Source organism: Caretta caretta, chromosome 12, assembly GCF_965140235.1.
Source record: "Caretta caretta isolate rCarCar2 chromosome 12, rCarCar1.hap1, whole genome shotgun sequence".
In the NCBI taxonomy this organism is placed as follows: Eukaryota; Metazoa; Chordata; order Testudines; family Cheloniidae; genus Caretta; species Caretta caretta.
This window is the reverse complement of record NC_134217.1, coordinates 6,053,314-6,071,854: the sequence shown is the minus strand read 5'-3', so window position 1 is coordinate 6,071,854 and position 18,541 is coordinate 6,053,314. Positions and strand designations below refer to the sequence as shown.

General features: G+C 49.4%; 1 protein-coding gene across 2 annotated transcripts in view; it reads right to left on the bottom strand.

The window, feature by feature from the left end:
• Window positions 1-18,541, bottom strand: part of PLEKHG4 (pleckstrin homology and RhoGEF domain containing G4) — a 169,223-nt gene that overhangs the window by 52,262 nt on the left and 98,420 nt on the right. For both annotated transcript variants that reach the window (XM_048816460.2, XM_048816462.2), the window contains exons 11-12: window positions 8,711-8,849; window positions 7,296-7,418 (exon numbers count right to left, since the gene is read on the bottom strand). In XM_048816460.2, the coding sequence (XP_048672417.2) occupies window positions 7,296-7,418; window positions 8,711-8,849 (262 nt within the window). The remainder of the gene's footprint in view (window positions 1-7,295; window positions 7,419-8,710; window positions 8,850-18,541) is intronic.

Here is an 18,541-nt window from a genome sequence, read left to right as displayed (position 1 = left end):
ATAGTAGCTCTCTCAGGCAATCATTCTTTATAAGCACCCACATTAAATTGTGAAGCTCAGATTAGATGCAGTGAATCTGTAGCTTTAGCATAAAAGGCCTTCATGACAACAGACTACTTAGGGTCAAGGAAATTGAAGTGTTTCAAGAATCTAAAGTGAGTTCAAAAAAATCCATGACACATTCTGGAAATTTCTGTAAACATTCCCATCCCATGCACAGACATGTAACTTATCCACTGAGCTGTACGTACAATAACTGTCTCGTAGGTGGCTTGAAAGCGGTGAGCTTTTCAGAGGAATTTGCCTGAGGAGGCAGCTGTGGCTTGGAGAACCAGGACCAGGAAGGTGTTTTATTCATGTAAGCAGGTCTGAATGAGCTCTCTCCTGATACTAGTGATGAACTGGAGTGGGGAGGGGGGAAAGACTTCAGGAGAAGACAGTTTTGAAAAGACAAACCTACTCCGTCTAGGGCAGGGGTTCTCAAACTGGGGGTTGGGACCCCTCAGGGGGTCACGAGGTGATTACATGGGGGATTGTGAGCTGTCAGCCTCCACCCCAAACCCAGTTTTGCCTCCAGCATTTATAATAGTGTTAAATATATAAAAAAGTGTTTTTAATTTATAAGGGGGGTCGCACACATAGGCTTGCGTCACCAGTACAAAAATTTGAGAACCACTGGCCCAGGGGCACAGCAGATGGAGCTGCTTTGCCAAAGTATCAGTTTTGGGTTACAAGTCACTTCAGTTCTGAATGCAGGAGTAATGAAAAGTTGTTATCTGGATTGTAAGAGTAAAAGGCAGCAGAACTGTACTGACCATGCCCTAACTGAGGGAGTCCCCTGAGCTGAAAAGACAGTTACTCACCTTTGTAATTGTTGTTCTTTGAGATGTGTTGCTCATATCCATTCCAATTAGGTATGTGCACGCACTGCGTGCACGGCCGTCGGAGAATTTTTACCCTAGCAACACCCGGTGAGTCGGCTGTGGAGCCCCCTGGAGTGGCACCTTCATGGCTCTAGATATATACCCCAGCTGACCCAGTGCCCCCTCAGTTCCTTCTTGCCAGCTACTCCGACAGAGGGGAAGGAGGGCGGGTTTGGAATGGATATGAGCAACACATCTCGAAGAACAACAGTTACAAAGGTGAGTAACTGTCTTTTCTTCTTTGAGTGCTTGCTCATATCGATTCCAATTAGGTGACTCCCAAACCTTACCTAGGTGGTGGGGTCGGAGTGAAGTACCGTGGATTGTAGGACTGCTCTACCAAACACTGCATTGTCTCTGGCCTGCCGAACGACGGCATAATGGGAGGCAAACATATGTACTGAAGACCAAGTAGCGGCTCTGCAGATCTCCTGGATTGGCACCTGGGCCAGGAAAGCCGCTGCCGAGGCCTGAGCCCTCGTGGAGTGAGCAGTGAGAGGAGGGGTCGGGACCCCGGCCAGATCATAGCAAGCACGAATACAGGACATAATCCAAGAAGAGATCCGCTGGGAGGAGACCGGGAGGCCCTTCACCCGGTCTGCCACCGTGACAAAGAGCTGCGTTGTTTTCCGGAATGGCTTCGTACATTCAGTGTAGAAGGCAAGAGCCCTACGAACATCAAGGGAGTGTAGCCGCTGTTCCTGATGACTGGTGTGCGGTTTTGGGTAAAAAAACAGGAGGAAGATGTCCTGGTTGATATGAAAGGTCGATACCACCATGGGAAGAAAGGCAGGGTGATGTCGCAGCTGCTCCTTATTCTTATGAAAGATCGTGTAAGGTGGTTCTGAGGTAAGAGCCTTGAGTTCAGAGACACGCCTCGCCAAAGTGATAGCAACGAGGAAAGCTGTTTTCCAAGAGCGGTATAGGAGGGAACAGGTGGCCAATGATTCAAACAGGGGCCCCATAAGTCTGGAAAGGACCAGGTTAAGTTCCCACATGGGGACTGGATGCCGTACCTGTGGGTAGAGATGGTCCAGGCCCTTGAGGAATCTACCGATCATGGGGCTGGTGAAGACAAATCAGGCATTCACTCCCAGGTGGAAAGCTGAGATGGCTGCCAGGTGAACTCTGACGGATGATATGGCCAGGCCCTGTTGTTTCAGGCTCAGGAGATAATTCAGAATGAGAGGCACGGACGCCTGGAGGGGGGCCGTGCTGCAGTAAGTGCATCAGCATGAGAATCGCTTCCATTTAGCCATATATGTGGGCCGAGTGGAAGGTTTCCTGCTGCCCAACAGGACCTGCTGCACCAAATAAAAACAGAGGCGTTCTGAATGGCTCGGCCATGCAGCATCCACACCATGAGGTGGAGGGACCGAAGGTCGGGGTGACAAGGTGGCCATGATCTTGAGTGATCAGGTCTGGAAAAAGGGGCAGCGGGATTGGGGCGTCCACTAAGATCTCCAACAGTGTGGTGTACCAATATTGCCTGGGCCACGCCGGGGCGACCAGAATCAGCCGTGTTCTGTCCCTGCGCACCTTGAACAGGACCTTGTGTACCAGGGGAAATGGCGGGAAGGCGTAAAACAATCAGCTCATCCACGGGAGTAGGAAGGCGTCTGTGAGAGAGCTGGGGAGCGGCCTTGGAGGCAACAGAAAGCTGGGCATTTCCAATTGCTGGGGGAGGCAAACAGGTCGACCTGGGGAAACCCCCACCTTAGAAAGATGGGGAGGATGACATCCGGATGGAGCAACCACTCGTGGGATTGGGAGGACCTGCTGAGGTGGTCCGCCAGCGTGTTCTGGACCCCTGGGAGAGAAGACGCCACCAGGTAAATAGAGTGGGCTATGCAGAACTCCCACAGTCGAATGGCCTCCTGACAAAGGGGGGCGGAATGAGCGCCCCTCGTTTGTTGATGTAGAACATGGCTGTGGTGTTGTCTGTGAGGACTGCTACACAACAACCATGCAGCCGCTCCTGAAAGGCTTGACAAGCCAGATGTACTGTCATCAGCTCCTGTACGTTAATATGGAGAGAGAGATCGGACGGGGCCCATAGACCCTGTATCTGGATGTCCCTGAGTTGGGCGCACCATCCCAGGGCTGACACGTCCGTAACGAGGGACAAGGAGGGCTGAGGGGTGTGGAAGGGGACTCCTTCGCATACTACCTCGGGATCTAGCCACCATTGGAGGGAGGACAGGACACTCTCCGAGACGGTGACCACCAGGCTCAGGCTGTCTCAACCTGGTCAATAGACCGATGCCAACCAGGCCTGAAGCGGGTCGAGCCGTAGTCTGGCATGCCTAGTCACGTATATGCAGGAAGCCATGTGACCTAGGAGACTCAGGCACGATCTCGCCATTGAGGTTGGGAAGCTTTGAAGGCTCCTTATGAGGCTCGACAAAGCTTGGAAACGAGCGTCTGAAAGGAGGGCTCAAGCACGCATGGAGTCCAGGACAGCTCCGATGAACCCTATTCTTTGGGTTGGTTCTAGCGTTGACTTCGCCACTTGGAGAAGGAGGTCTAACCAACAAAATATGTCTGTGACCAATTGAAGGTGAGACTGTACTTTTTCTTTGGTGTGCCCTCGGATGAGCCAGTCATTGAGATACAGGTATACCTGTATCCGTCGTCAACGAAGGAAGGATGCCACTATCGCCATACATTGGTGAACACCTTGGGGGGCCGTAGAGAGGCCAAATGGAAGGACCATGAACTAATAATGTTCGCGGTTGACCACAAAGTGGAGGAAGCATCTGTGTACCGGATAGATCGTGATGTGGAAATACACGTCCTTCATGTCGAGGGCGGCGTACCAGTCTCCAGGAAAGGTATAATGGTGCCCAATGAGACCATGCGGAACTTCAATTTTACCATGAATTTGTTGAGTCCACGCAAGTCCAGGATAGGCCGAAGCCCACCCTTTGCATTGGGGATTAGGAAGTAACAGAAGTAAAACCCCCTGCCCCTTAGCTCCCTTGGAACCTCCTCAATCGCCCCCATGGTGAGGAGCATCTGAACCTCTTGAATAAGGAGTTACTTGTGAGAGGGGTCACTGAAGAGGGATGGAGAGGGAGGGTGGGGAGAAAGAAAATTGGAGAGAGTATCCCCTTTCCACTGTGTGAAGAACCCAACAGTCCATGGTTATGAGGGACCAGGCACGGTGGAAACGGGATAAATGATTCAAGAAGGGTGGGGTAGGATCCTGAATGAGGTCCGGTACACCGTCCTGGGGCGTCCCTTCAAAAGTTTTGTTTGGAACCTACCAAGAGCTTAGAAGGACCCTGGGACTGGCCAGATTGGTGGTTGAAGGGTTTCCTCCTGCCACTGCGCCCCCATCTCCTATAGAAGTCCTGCCTCAGCCGAGGAGGAGGATAGGAGCGTTGAGGCTGCGGTTTAAATGGCTTCTGCTGGGTAGCCAGTGTGTGCATCCCCAGCGAACACATTATGGCCCTTGAGTCTTTGAGGCTTTGAAGCCTCGAGTCAGTCTTGTCCGAAAACAGGCCCTCTCCATCAAAGGGGAGATCCTGTAGTGTTTGCTGAAGCTCTGGTGGTAAGCCAGAAGCCTGCAGCTAAGAGATGCACCTCATTGTGATTCCTGAAGAGAGGGTCCGAGCGGCAGAGTCTGCAGTGTCCAATGAGGCTTGCAATGAGGTCCACGTGACCGTTTTGCCCTCTTCTACCAGAGCCCCAAACTCTTCTCTGGACTCCAGAGGAACCAGCTCCTTGAACTTCATCATGGAGTTCCAAGAATTAAAATTGTATCGGCTCAGGAGAGCCTGCTGGTTCGTGATCTGGAGCTGGAGCCCCCCCTGAGGAGTAGACCTTGCGCCCTAATAAATTGAGGAGCTTGGCCTCTTTTGACTTGGGCACTGGGGCTTGTTGACCATGTCGCTCCTTCTCATTCACTGAGGCCACCACCAGTGAACGGGGCTGTGGGTGAGTGTACAAATAGTCATATCCCTTGGAGGGGACGAAATATTTCCGCTCCACCCCCTTAGCAGTCAGGGGAATAGAAGTGGGTGTTTGCCAGATTGTTCTGGCCACGGTTTGAATGGACCGGATAAGTGGTAAGGCCACCCTGGATGGACCCTCTGCGTGATGGAGAGTGGTGCCGGGACTGCAAACGGTGCCGGGACTGTGAGCAGCGTCGGGAGTGGGAACGGTGCCGAGAGCGGGATCAGGGCCGTGGCTCAACCAACGGTGCCAGCAGGTGAATAAGAGCCGGTTTGCCTCCGGATGGTGCCAATCGGACAAGTGCTGGTGCCTTGGTCAGCTGAGGGGATGCCAACACTGTCATGGCAATCAGATCCCTTCCAGCCACAAAGGTATCTGGAGTAGATGGCAATTGGACCTCAACCGCGCTGCGAGTCGGGGAGTCCAGTCGCACCAGACTCAACGGCTCCGCTCTCGGTGCCAGAGTCAACAGAGCTGAGGCCGTCACCTGTGTCCCTGGGCGCTCTGCTGTGGGACGTGGCTCTGCTGGCAGATCCGGAAAGGGTGGTGCCTGCTGAGTTGGGCCAGCCTTTTCTGGTTTCCAGTGCCGCTTCTGGCCAGGCGAGTGAGATCGGTGCCAGACCGATGGGGTCGATTGCAGTGCCAGGGAACGTCGGTGCCGCAGTTCTCTATCAGAGTCCAACTGCGGTGCCGTTCCTGCCACTGAAGCCAGGGCACTGCGCACCGAAGCACTTGGTGTCGGGTCTTGTCGCGCCGCTGGAGGCTGAGGACTAAGAGACGCCTCCATAAGGAGCTGTCTTAAGCTAAAGTCCCGCTTCTTCTTAGTCCGGGGACGAAAGCTCTTGCAAACCCTGCACTTCTCCGCTTGGTGAGATTCCCCCAGACACTTCAGGCAAGAGTTGTGGGGGTCGCCCGTTGGCATGGGCTTGGAGCAGAAGCCGCAGGGCTTAAAGCCCGGAGCCTTGGACATGAGCCCAAACAAAGTACAGGGAGGAGGGGAAACTCCTTCCACTCCACTAATACAAACAACTATACAACTACAACTATAACTATTAAACACTATAACTAAACTTAACGAACTGTAGGAAGAACGCTAGGGAGAGTGGAGAGTAGCAAAGCCACGCTCCACAGTTCCAACAACCGTCACGGGCGGTAAGAAGGAACTGAGGGGGCGCTGGGTCGGCTGGGGTATATATCCAGCACCATGAAGGCGCCACTTCAGGGGGCTCCACAGCCGACACATTGGGTGTTGCTACGGTAAAAATTCTCCAATGGCCGTGCACGCAGCGAGCGCACACACCTAATTGGAATCGATATGAGCAAGCGCTCGAAGAATAACCTCACTTGCTAAGCAAGGGGTGGGATGCCAAATCCTGGTGAAAGTCAGATGGGGCGGAGGCAGGTGTTCCTTCCTGGTGGCGTGAACTCTGCTTAACAAGTCTGGGACACCATTTGACCCACCCCTCTCCAGTATTTAAAGACAGAGCTGATCAGGCTCACTGAGTGGCATATTGAAGGGACATTCGTTCGTTGGACTTTCACTCCGAAAGGTAGGACACTGAGGCAAACGACACTGCCCAACGTACTGTTGGGTGGGTGGTTACTTAAGGCGTACATGCTTTTGAATCGGTGTTGCAGTATTTTCCCAAATTAATGCCAAGTTTCCTCTCACTTCAATAAAAAATTTTCTTTTGTCATACACAGAGCCCGTGCTTGCGAACAGGGAAGTACTGCCTCTAAGAGGCACCTGGGGTGGTGTTTAGTTTTCTCAGATTACTGGGTGGGGGCTCGAGCCAGTTCTGTTTTGTAATGTTAAGAAGACCCCTGGATATTGAACCCAGCCCTGGTTGCTGCTGAAACCACTTAGCAGAAGGGTTACAAACATATGGACAGCATGGAAAAAGTCCTGGAGAGAGTGATGGGCAAAGGAAAGGAATGGGGAGGTGGTGGGGGAGGCAGACACTGCTGGCAGTTTGGAGAGCGGACAGGGGAATGTGACAGGAGACATCATGAAGGCCCAGGTGGAGTTGTTCAGAGACACAGATGTGAATTACACAGTCTCCCTCTGAAACACATGTTCAATAAAATTCTCAGCCCACATAGGCAGAGACTAAGGCGGACTCCACAGCATTCCAGGAGGAATAGCACAATACCGTCAGTCTCTCTCGGAGCTACACACAAATGTGTTGGTGTCTCCAGTCTTGTGTGTATGGATCACTCTGTTCAAGTCTAGGTCAGAGGTTGTTTAAGGCTGATCTATGGGATGTGCCCCCAGGGTGGTGTCAGCATACACTATGGAATCAGCCTGGCAGGCTACATTCGCCTGCCAGTTCCCCCACTATTGTGGTAGGCAGGGGTGTTCTTTCCCACCACGAACTCTTCTGCCCCTCTTTCCAATCGGAGAACACTTACACTGGCAACAAGATCAAATTCCCTGAACTGCTTTTGAGCTTGAAGCAGGAGCTCCAAAGAATCGTCCAGGTCAATCATTTCCTTTAGCTGCTTCCTGCCAACATTCTCGATCCAAGTGCTGACCTAGGAGAAAAAGGGGAAAGCAGTTGTATTATTTGTCAGTCAGTGCCGCTGTGCAAGGCAGGCCTTTGTGTGGAAAGAGCAGGGAGCTTCTCTGGTGAGGTTGGTCATTTAATCACTGGAAAGAATGCATGAGCATTTCTCCCCACATCTCAGCATTTCAGTGTATGCCTCCTGCTTTACGCATGGACCTTTCCCACATTAGGTCCCTGGATAATTGCTAAGCTCTGCTGTTGCTCACAGGCCTTAGGCATAAGCAAAGTGAGCGGCTGCTTGAGGTCTGTGCTTCTGGGCAAACAGCAGTCAGATGAAACCTCTGCAACTCCTGGGCTGGTCCTATCTTCCTACTGCTCCTGCTGCCAACGCTCCGTTTGCTGCCACATCTGCTCCCCACTCCAATTTCTGTCTGGCAGAAGGATGAGGAGCAATGGCTTTACCCTGATCACAGCAACGGAGTCACTCTTATGTGGTTATCTGGGGCCCTATGACATCTGCTCTCTGTTTCCTGAACACAGCGCTCAATATAATCTCCAGTGTCCATGTTATTCCTAGCAGCTCCTCATCACAGGCCAATCACTGGCACTGGGCTCATCTCCTCAGGGATAGTCAGACTTTGTCAGCTGGGTAAGGATGTTGGTCTTCATCTGCCTTTCCTACAAACACACTCCCTAATCCCATTCCCATCCTGGGGGCTGAGATGGCTCTGTTCACTCTGAAGGGATGGAATGAGCCCCCATCAGCCTCCTCTGACGTGGGAGAAGGGCTCCTCAGAGGTACCTCCAGATTTAGATTTAGTACAAATGTGGAACTGAATCTGCAGTGCATCATGGGAAACACCATGTGTTTGTGCTCCTGGCCAGGAGGTCTCTGCACTCTAAGGGACTAATCTGACTTCCATCAGTGTATATCAGAGGGAACCTCGCTGACATTAATGGGGTTACACTGGATCAAACTGGTATGAAGGTCACATGTTTGGGGCTGGACTTTCAGAGGTGCTGAGCATACAGAGTACCCGCTGACTTGGTGCTCAGCACATCTGAAAATCTGGTCCCAAGTCTGTATGTCTCATCAGTACAGGAAAGCCAGGTCACTGAATGCTATCAGGTGGGGTAGTGCCCGTCTCAACCTGGGCAGAAACTACTAAATGCCAAGTTGCTTATGGGGTGTTTTTGTGATGTGAAGGCATGTTACTTTACTACCACCTGGTTCAAACCCTGATGTAAACTGGGATTAAATACCTTTGTGGGACATGCAATTAAGGCTAATCACTACAACCAATGACAAACTGGCCTTACCTCCCTAAAACATTCTTCAGAAGTCTCGAATTCCATCACTAGCTCCAGCTCCTGGATGCGTTTGTTTGACAACATCACCAGTAGGTGGACGCCCTCATCCACTCGGTTATAAAGCGTGCTAGCAGCATCCAGAGCATCTCTGAAAGGGAACACAAGTCCAGTCAGTGTGTTTCACATTCTTATTAATATTTCATACCTATACATGACTTTGCTATTGGCAGCCCCTGAGGGTATGTCTACCCAGCAAAGAAAAACCCGTGGCTGGCCTGTGCCAGACGACTTGGGCTCATGCAGGTCTGTGTAGACTTCTGGGCTCGGGCTGGAGACCGGACTCTAGGACACTGCAAGGTGGGAGGGTCCCAGCTACTGGGTTTTCTTGGCTGTGTAGCCATACCCTCAGCCACCCTGCATCCAGAAGTTTTTTGTCATGCAAGAACAAAGTACATCACAATATATATTAGAGAACAGCGGGGCTCTTCCACTGTTTCAGCTTACACTACGAGCATTCCAATACCCATTTAGATTTTGTACACATGTGGAACTGAATCCAATGCCTTACTGAAATCCAGGTAAGTTATATCTATTGCATTTTTTTGTCTAAAAAATCAGTTATCTTCTGAAAGAAAGAGATCAGGTTGGTCTGGCACAATCTATCTTTTGTGAAACCATGTGTTTTACCCCAGTTTCCATTTACCTCTATACCCTTAACTACTTTCTCTTTCAAAATTGTTCTAAAACCTTGCATACAACTGAGGTCAAACTAACAGGCTAGATCACCTTTTTTCTTTTCTTAAAAACAGGTACTGTACTAACAACCTTTCAGCCACAGGGTATGGCCCCTGAGTTTACAGATTCATTAAAAATCCTTGCTATTGGATTTGCAATTTCATGTGCCAATTCCATTAATATTCCTGGATGAAGATTATCCAGGTCTTCTGGATTTAGTCCCATTAAGCTGTTTGAGTTTGACTTTAACCTCAGATGTAGTAATTTCTATTTCCATATACTCATTTCCATTCGCTACCCTGCCACTATCCCTAAGATCCTCATTACCCTTATTAAAACTTGAGGCAAAGTATTCATTTATGTGTTGGGCCATGCCTAGATTATCTGTAATCTTCATCCCATTCTTAGTGCTTAGCAGTTCCACTTCTTCTTTCTTTGTTTTCTTTTTATTTATATGGCTATAGAACCTTTAACTACTGGTTTTAATTTCCTTTCCAAGGTTCAACTGTGCTTGGCTTTTGGCAGTTCTCACTTTTTCCCTACACTTTCTGACCTCCAAGATGTAGCTTTCTTTACTGATCCATCCCATCTTCCATTCCTTGTCGGCTTTCTGCTTTCTCTTAATAACCCGTTTGAGATGCTTGCTCATCCAACATGCTCTGCAAGCCTTCCCTAGCACTTTTTTCCCCCTTGCTTGGGATGCAGGCTTCAGAGAGCTTCTGCAACTTTGACTTAAAATCATTCCAAGCCTCCTTCAAATTCAGATCCTTGAGTTCTTCAGACTAGTCCACTTCCCTAACTAATTCCTCTTCTATAGGGCGCTTAATCAGGGAAGCCCCATCCCTCAATCAGGGCTCTGCTGTAATTGATGCTGGAGCCTGAATATCAGTGAGTTCCTGTCTGCTTGCATCATCCTCACCAGAAACAGAGGTTCTGGAGCTCTGCTAGAGATTGTAGAGGACCCACATGTCAGGATCAAAGCTCAGTCTTCCCTAGCTACAGAGGTTCAGTTGGGAAACCCTTGTGTTTTAGCTAGTGTGTGGTGTAACTGAATTGCTCAGATTTATTTATTGAACTATAGTTATAAAGAAGGGAAAGACTTGGAGCAGAAAAGTGATATCTATCACCCCTTACAAGAAAATACTAGGGTACCCTTCAGTGACATGGCCAAGCACTGTCACTGTAGTCTGGTCTCACAAGGGATGCAAATGGTCATGTTGGGTCAGACGTACATGCCCTGGTACGGTTAGTACCTACCCATCTATTTTACAGATGCTTCAGAGCATTTTTTTAACTTGGTATTAGGGCTACAATTTTTATCCTACTAAGGCCAGGTGTCTTAGTCACATGAGTCCAAGTGCACCCCCGAGCACAGAGGAGTCATAAAACACTCTAAAAATGATCTCATTTTCTTTCCATAACGCTGCCACAATTTTAAGAGCAGCTATATCTCGGGATATTCCAGGGCTAAGAGTGAGCGTGCTGCCCCTGCTGGAAAACTGGGAGTCTCCACTCCCCAACAGGATAAAGCTTCCTCTTCCAGCTGTGTGGGGTTGCAAGTGATCAGACCTTGTTGCTGGTTCAGGACTGAATATTGCCCATCCTGGGGCTTGGGCAGGAGTAATTACTTTTTTTGGGCGGGGGGAGGGGGTGGCGAGAAGATTCCATATTTGGAGGAAAAGCAGGGACTGTTCTCTAAAACAAAACGAGTGGTGGCTATTTGAGCTGCTCGGTTGCTCAGAATGTTAGGGTAACCGGGAGTGGGAGGGGGGAGGAGGAATAATGGGCAGAGTGCATGATACATTTTATTCGTCACTTGTCCCAGAATCCATCCCGTGATATCAGCTCCACATTTCTAGTATGTCTACACTGACACTTTGTTAAACTTCCTGGATTAAAAAGGCACAACAAGGAAAAATTTTCAAAAACATCTAAGTGACTTAGGAGTCTAAGAAAGGGTGTAATCCTGATGTTTTAAGAGCAGGTACTCCATCCCCACCAGCGCCCCTGCTGCCATAGCCCTGGCTTGATAATGTGCCCCCCTCTCCTCCCTGTCACTGCATTTTCAAAAGAGATTTAGGGCCCAGATTTTGAAAAGGTTTCAGATACCTAAAGATACAGATACACACCTAGTGGTATTTTCAAGAGTGTTTGGGCTCCTGACTCCACTTGCCTATCTGCATCTTTAGCACAGAAATCTCTTTAAAAATCTGGCCCTTAACAGCCTAACTCTCAGGTTCCTAAGTGACTTAGGAGCTTTTGACATGGGCACCCCTAAGAAGTAAGTTATTAACATGGATCCTCAGCAGTCCAGGACCCAAGTACATCGCTACTATGAATTACAGCACTTTTGTCTATGAAATGCAGCTGAATGTTGGTACTTAATGGCAATCATCCTGCAATTTTCTATTTAGTACCTAGCTGGCATGAGGCTGCGTGATAGCGCTGAACAACTAACTCTGCACAGTACAGCTCCATAGAAAACTTAGAATCATAGAATATCAGGGTTGGAAGGGACCTCAGGAGGTCATCTAGTCCAACCCCCTGCTCAAAGCAGGACCAATCCCCAACTAAATCATCCCAGCCAGGGCCTTCTCAAGCCTGACCTTAAAAATATCTAAGGAAGGAGATTCCACGACCTCCCTAGGTAACGCATTCCAGTGTTTCACCACCCTCCTAGTGAAAAAGTTTTTCCTAATAGCCAATTTAAACCTCCCCCACTGCAACTTGAGACCATTACTCCTTGTTCTGTCATCTGCTACCACTGAGAACAGTCTAGAACCATCCTCTTTGGAACCCCCTTTCAGGTAGTTGAAAGCAGCTATCAAATCCCCCCTCATTCTTCTCTTCCGCAGACTAAATAATCCCAGCTCCCTCAGCCTCTCCTCATAAGTCATGTGTTCCAGTCCCCGAATCATTTTTGTTGCCCTCCGCAGGACTCTTTCCAATTTTTCCACATCCTTCTTGTAGTGTGGGGCCCAAAACTGGACACAGTACTCCAGATGAGGCCTCACCAATGTCAAATGAATAGAGGGGAACGATCACATCCCTCGATCTGCTGGCAATGCCCCTACTTATACATCCCAAAATGCCATTGGCCTTCTTGGCAACAAGGGCACACTGTTGACTCATATCCAGCTTCTCGTCCGCTGTAACCCCTAGGTTCTTTTCTGCAGAACTGCTGCCAAGCAATTCGGTCCCTAGTCTGTAGCGGTACATGGGATTCTTCTTCCGTCCTAAGTGCAGGACTCTGCACTTGTCCTTGTTGAACCTCATCAGATTTTTTTTGGCTCAATCCTCTAATTTCTCTAGGGCCCTCTATATCCTATCCCTACCCTCCAGCATATCTACCCCTCCTCCCAGTTTAGTGTCATCTGCAAACTTGCTGGGGGTGCAATCCACACCATCCTCCAGATCATTTATGAAGATATTGAACAAAACCGGCCCGAGGACCGACCCTTGGGGCACTCCACTTGATACCGGCTGCCAACTAGACACGGAACCATTGATCACTACCCGTTGAGCCCGACAATCTAGCCAACTTTCTATCCACCTTATAGTCCATTCATCCAGCCCATACTTCTTTAACTCACTGGCAAGAATACTGTGGGAGACCGTGTCAAAAGCTTTGCTAAAGTCAAGGAACAACACGTCCACTGCTTTCCCCTCATCCACAAAGCAGCTATCTCGTCATAGAAGGCAATTAGATTAGTCAGGCATGACTTGCCCTTGGTGAATCCATGCTGACTGTTCCTGATCACTTTCCTCTCCTCTAAGTGCTTCAGAATTGATACCTTGAGGACCTGCCCCATGATTTTTCCAGGGACTGAGGTGAGGCTGACTGGCCTGTAGTTCCCCGGATCCTCCTTCTTCCCTTTTTTAAAGATGGGCAAAGAGATGCCAGATGCGCAGCAGCCAATTTGTAAACCTCAGTCTCTTCGGGCACTTGTAACTTTGTTTTTTCTCTTCAAAATACCACCAAACTGAATGGATTCCTTGATAGAGCAATCAAGAGCAAAATCACTCCCAGACTGACACCTGGTACACTAGAGTTGAAAGGAGATGGGGTTTTGACAGCAACACTGCAAACTCTGACAAAAAGATGTTAAAGGGAAATGCTGGTACTGCCTTTCACAGACCCTGAATAAAACCGGGTGACTGTATACATGCTGTCTCCCAACTCTCCTGGTAGGCAGCAAAAAATCAATGAAGGAAAAATTGGAGACTAGCATTGCTATTGGACAAAGTTAAGATTATTTGGGTGCATTAACAGTGCTTTTCCATATTTACAAATGTTGGGGCTCCTTTTAAGTTTAATCTTAACTCTGAATTTCCTGGGATTTTAATGCTTGTTATTATAACTAGAACATTTGTGTAAGTTACTTTTTACCTTTTAACTCCCTAATATGTGCAAAACAGATCTGACTCTCTGGTTTAATATTGTGTAGAAAAGATGGCTTCTGCCTTGTTAACATAAAAAGTAAAAAAATGGTGGTTAAAGTCTTTAATTGACTTCACTAGTGCCCTGTGCAACTCTCCCAATGAAAAGCAGGGGGCTGTCTGAAAACACTGGGAAATCTCATCGAGAACCAAAGCTCAGATTTGCTTGAATCAGTCAAAGTTTCCCCTGCCCACGTTAGTGTGGTAGACAGCCTTTCATTGCATTCTTTCAGGGTCAAATCATTCACATTAAAATTGCAATACTGCAGATTCAATATAATTTATAACAAAAATGAGTAGCTTGATGTCAGCTTATATTTCTCTGAATCCTGTTTTCATTGGGCAATTATCGTTTGTGTGGAAAAGGTTCCAAGAGTCTTTAACGGTTTTCTGGTTCAGCGCCAGTCCTGTTGTATAATTCTAGGGTAATTTTAGACCTATAATTCAAGACTTTTTTCACTGCATTTTTTTCTGAAGACTCCTTTCCCAAAGCTAGAATCAGACTGTCATGGGCACTCTCACTGCCAGATAGTGCCTCCTCCGGCCGTTCTGGGGATTAGCTGTGCAAGGTCGATGTCCCTTCCCGCGGCTGGACACCATCTTTCTGTCTCTCTCTCTCTCGGTCTGCAGCCCCTCTCTTGCTCCACGAGCTGCTGCTGCCTCTTTGTGACTCAGCCTCCAGCCAGGTCACTACGTGGTCTCCCCTTCTGGGGGGTATCAAAGTCTTTCTCCAGCAATCCTAGGCAGTCTTCCCATTCACTGCCTCAGGTGCTACTCCCTCAATATCAGGGACGAGAACCCAGGCCCACTCTTTACTCTGGGTTCCAGCTCAGGGGTCCTCACTTCAGCAGCCAACGTCTGCCCTCCTCCACCCCTTGCTGCTTTTCCACTGAGCCTTTCCTACCTTTCTAGCTCTCCCCCTGCTCTGGGGTGGCCAGCCCAGACTCCCTCCTCCCAGGGAGTAGTTGTAGGCTACCTAGCTCTATAGCCCCCCCAACACCTCCCTTCTCCCAGGGAGTGACTGCAGACTACGTCCCTGCAGCACGCCCTTTGCTGCTCTCAGCTCCTTAGGCTTTAGGTAGGACCCTCCTGTTCCAGTCCAACTGAGCCTTGTCTAATTCGTTCCTGTTCCCTGGCTCCTCGTCCAGGTGCAGTCTGAGGGGTTCATTGGCCCCCTCAGCCACCTTAATCCCTTCAAGACTTGTGTGGGGGTGGACACCCCCATCACATGGAGATTTAGGGATTCACTTTCCAGAGAGGGTTGTGTGTAAGAACACGGCCCCAGGAGAGGACCCAGTGGGCTGCCAAAACCGGGTGCCTGTGTCTCGTGCCTGTAGACCAAGGTGAAGAGCAAATGGAGTACAGATTTCTAAAAGAAGCAAAAGAGTGGCCAAGGCCCCCAACAAGTGCTGTGACAAAGGCATCCGCATCAAGAACTCTTCTGGGTGTATCCAACGCTGCCCAGCACGGGGCATGTGTGCTGACTCTCATGGACCTAGAGATTCCACAGCTCGAGGGCTCCAAGGCCACTGGCACAAGGCCACCGTTGCAGTAGGCCAAGACGCAGATCACCACTGAAACAGTCTCCTGGGACATGATGTCAGTCAGTAGGTCCCACGGTGTTCCAGGATCCATGGCCTTCCTTCTCTCAGCCTTGTGACCAGCACACATACAGAGAGAATTAGAACTGTCCCTGGCAGTCTGTGTGAAGAGTCTGCCCGATTCCCCTCAGAACTGTGCAGTGGACCACAGGGCGGGGCAGGAATGGGGTTATTAAAACATCCCAGAAACTCCGATCAAGTTCACCACTTCACACCCCAAATACAAGAGCAGAAAACAGACTGTCTGGAAAATCAGCTTCCTAGCAGACAGTGTAAGGCTTGCTAAGCACAGACCAGTGGCAGAGTTGCCACTCCAAGTCATTATCTGCACAGAGTCAGGGCATCCCATGACGTTTCAGGGCTGCCAGTTTGATATCACTTGAGATGAATATTTGTGTACATTTCTGAAAAGATCAAAGGGAAGGAGACTTGAGAAAGCACAGTTTGATTAAAAATAACCAGCCTGGATTCAGCAAAGAGAAACCATGCTTAATTAACTGATGGGAGTTCTCCAAGACTTGGGCTGGGATGTAGTTAGACAAGATGAAGAGCATGTCTACTTAGCCATTCAGCAAGGCCTTGTCAGAGTTCAGCCCAGAGGACTGTGTCTACAGTGCAGTTATGAAAACTAATAAAAGGTCAGGAAACAAAGGACAAATGCAATATTTTCAAGCTAGCAAGAGAGGTGACTTGACGGTTGTCCTTTACAAGCAACTCCTGTCTCAGACCTGACAAATTCACTATGCCTAATATACTGCTCTCATGGTATTTATCCATAAAGGATAGCATGTGGGGTCTCTACTGAAAGCTTGTAATGTATTAATATTCATAATTGTTGTGAGATGTGCGTATAAGTAATATTTAAGGAGTAATGTGACAATACTGAAAATGACACCTAATAGGCTTGGAGTACAAGTTAGTCATCAGGGAAATACATGTGTCGGTGATGACCGTTCAAGCGGGAGGGAGTTGCCACTCCTCCCTGGTTAGCCAGTAACGCAGCGCAAGGCTCAGTTGTCTACCCTTGCCCCATCACAGAACTATCAACGGAAAACCATGAAAGACAACTGAAACCACTGGGAGGTAAAAAGAGAACATTATAACAGAGAGGGGACTGCAGGTCTTTGAATAGAGACAAAAGCTTGACTCAGTATCTCACAGGGTGGGGAGAGGCATCTGGTGGAGTAGAGGTGTTTCATGAAAGATTGGATCCTGATTCCTGGGAAGCCAGCCAGCTCTGCAACAGACTGAACTTTGGGAGGGGGAAAACCTTTTATATTAGCTAGAAAAGTTATAGGACCTCTGATAGGAAAGGTAACCATTAATAAGTGTTGCCCCTAGATCAAGTTTTATCATTTGGTTTTGTATGTAACCATTTGTTTCCATGACTCGCTCTTGTTTCTAGTGGAATCTCTGTTCTTTCTTAAATAAACCTTCTTTTGTTTTATTGTAAGTGCTCACAGCTGCCGTGTGGTTTACAGGAGTGGTGATTTAAGGTAAAGCTGATAAACGGGGGCACAGGCTCCTATGCAGGCAGAGGACCTGGGGTCTCGGTGAGTAGCCGGTGCCTGGATGTCAGAGAGGAATGATTCAAGGGGACGTGGGAAGTGGGGGGCACCTCTTGTTAACCTGCAGGGCAAAGGCAGGGCTGGCATAGTGTGAGTGGCTGAGGGTGTAAGGCGCTAACGCTCAGCTAGGGCGGGCAGGACTCTCACTAGAGGCAGAGGGTAGCAAGGTGACGCCGTCCTGGGCACCCCAAGAACGGTCACAAACACCTTTACATGGGAAGGCCAGAGGGAAAGGGCTTCTCTCCACATCCACGCACAAGGTAGGAGACTCTGAGGGGGGTGAAGTGGCCCATTCGTGTCAATGCGATAGTCTCACTGAATGAGAACAGCCCCTGGAAATGATACAACCTGAAACAAGAGCTCTGAGCCATATGAACCAATCCATTCCTCTCAGTAGGTGTTCCCATGCCCCCTGACTGCCTTAGACCCTGCATGATATCCTGCATGTGGGACAGGCGTGAAGCATACCGGTTCTCCGCTCCCCATTCAAAGGGGCAGGCTTTCCCAGATCCTCACGCACATGGGGGCAGAGAAGGGGCCTGAGACGCTCCTAAAAGAGCAAGCCCCCTAGATCCTGGCTCACATGAAATGTTGGGCGGGAGGGGTCCTAAGGATGCCAACAGTCCTTTATTAGAAGGGACATCCCTTATTTCTTCATGGCTGTACAACAAGATCGGGAGCAGCAGGAACTACCCCAGTGAACTTAGGTGAGTACTGCTCATTAATTATGATTGATTAGGATAATATTAAAATAAAATATCAGGAAGAGAGGGGAGTGGGGGTGCTAAGAACACAGCCCCTTATTTTTGAAATACAGTGTTGGTAACCATAGGTCCAACTCCTGTAGATGGGCATGAACCCCCAGATTCTCCCCCCACACACACACACACAGGAGCAAGAGGGACTCTGGCACTTCCAGATGGGCAAGGACCACATATACCAGACCACATGAGGGGGGCAGGGAGGAGGCTCAGACCCCCGTAGAGGGGCAAAAGCACCCCAGATCTGGGCACATGCAGAATGTGGAACTGACAGGTGCCCCTGTCCCTATTCTCCCCAGGCCTCCTGAAACTCACCCACATACCTGCCGTTCACTCTCCCACCCCTCCACCCCCTAACTCCCAAACCTCCCTCACCTTAGCCCCCGAACCATGCCCCTTCCCCTACCACCCATCCTCATTTATCCCCTCCCCATAACCCCACTCCTCTTGCTGTAGCCCCAAACCTCTAGACCCCCACTCCTGCATACCCAATCACCCCTTCCCTCCCAGGAACCATTCACATCTCTACATTTTTTTTACCCAAAGACTTTGAGAGGTCCAGAGGGGTTGAGATTCACGGGAAAAGCTGGAGAGTGCAGGGGGTTGGTCTGCAGTGTTGGGGTGCACTGGCAGAGCTAGGGCAGCATAGGATGAGCTGGGGGTGTCATGCCTCCCTTGCCTGAATCCCCACTCTCTCTCAGCTCCCAGACCATCCGTCCCCATATAGCCCACTCC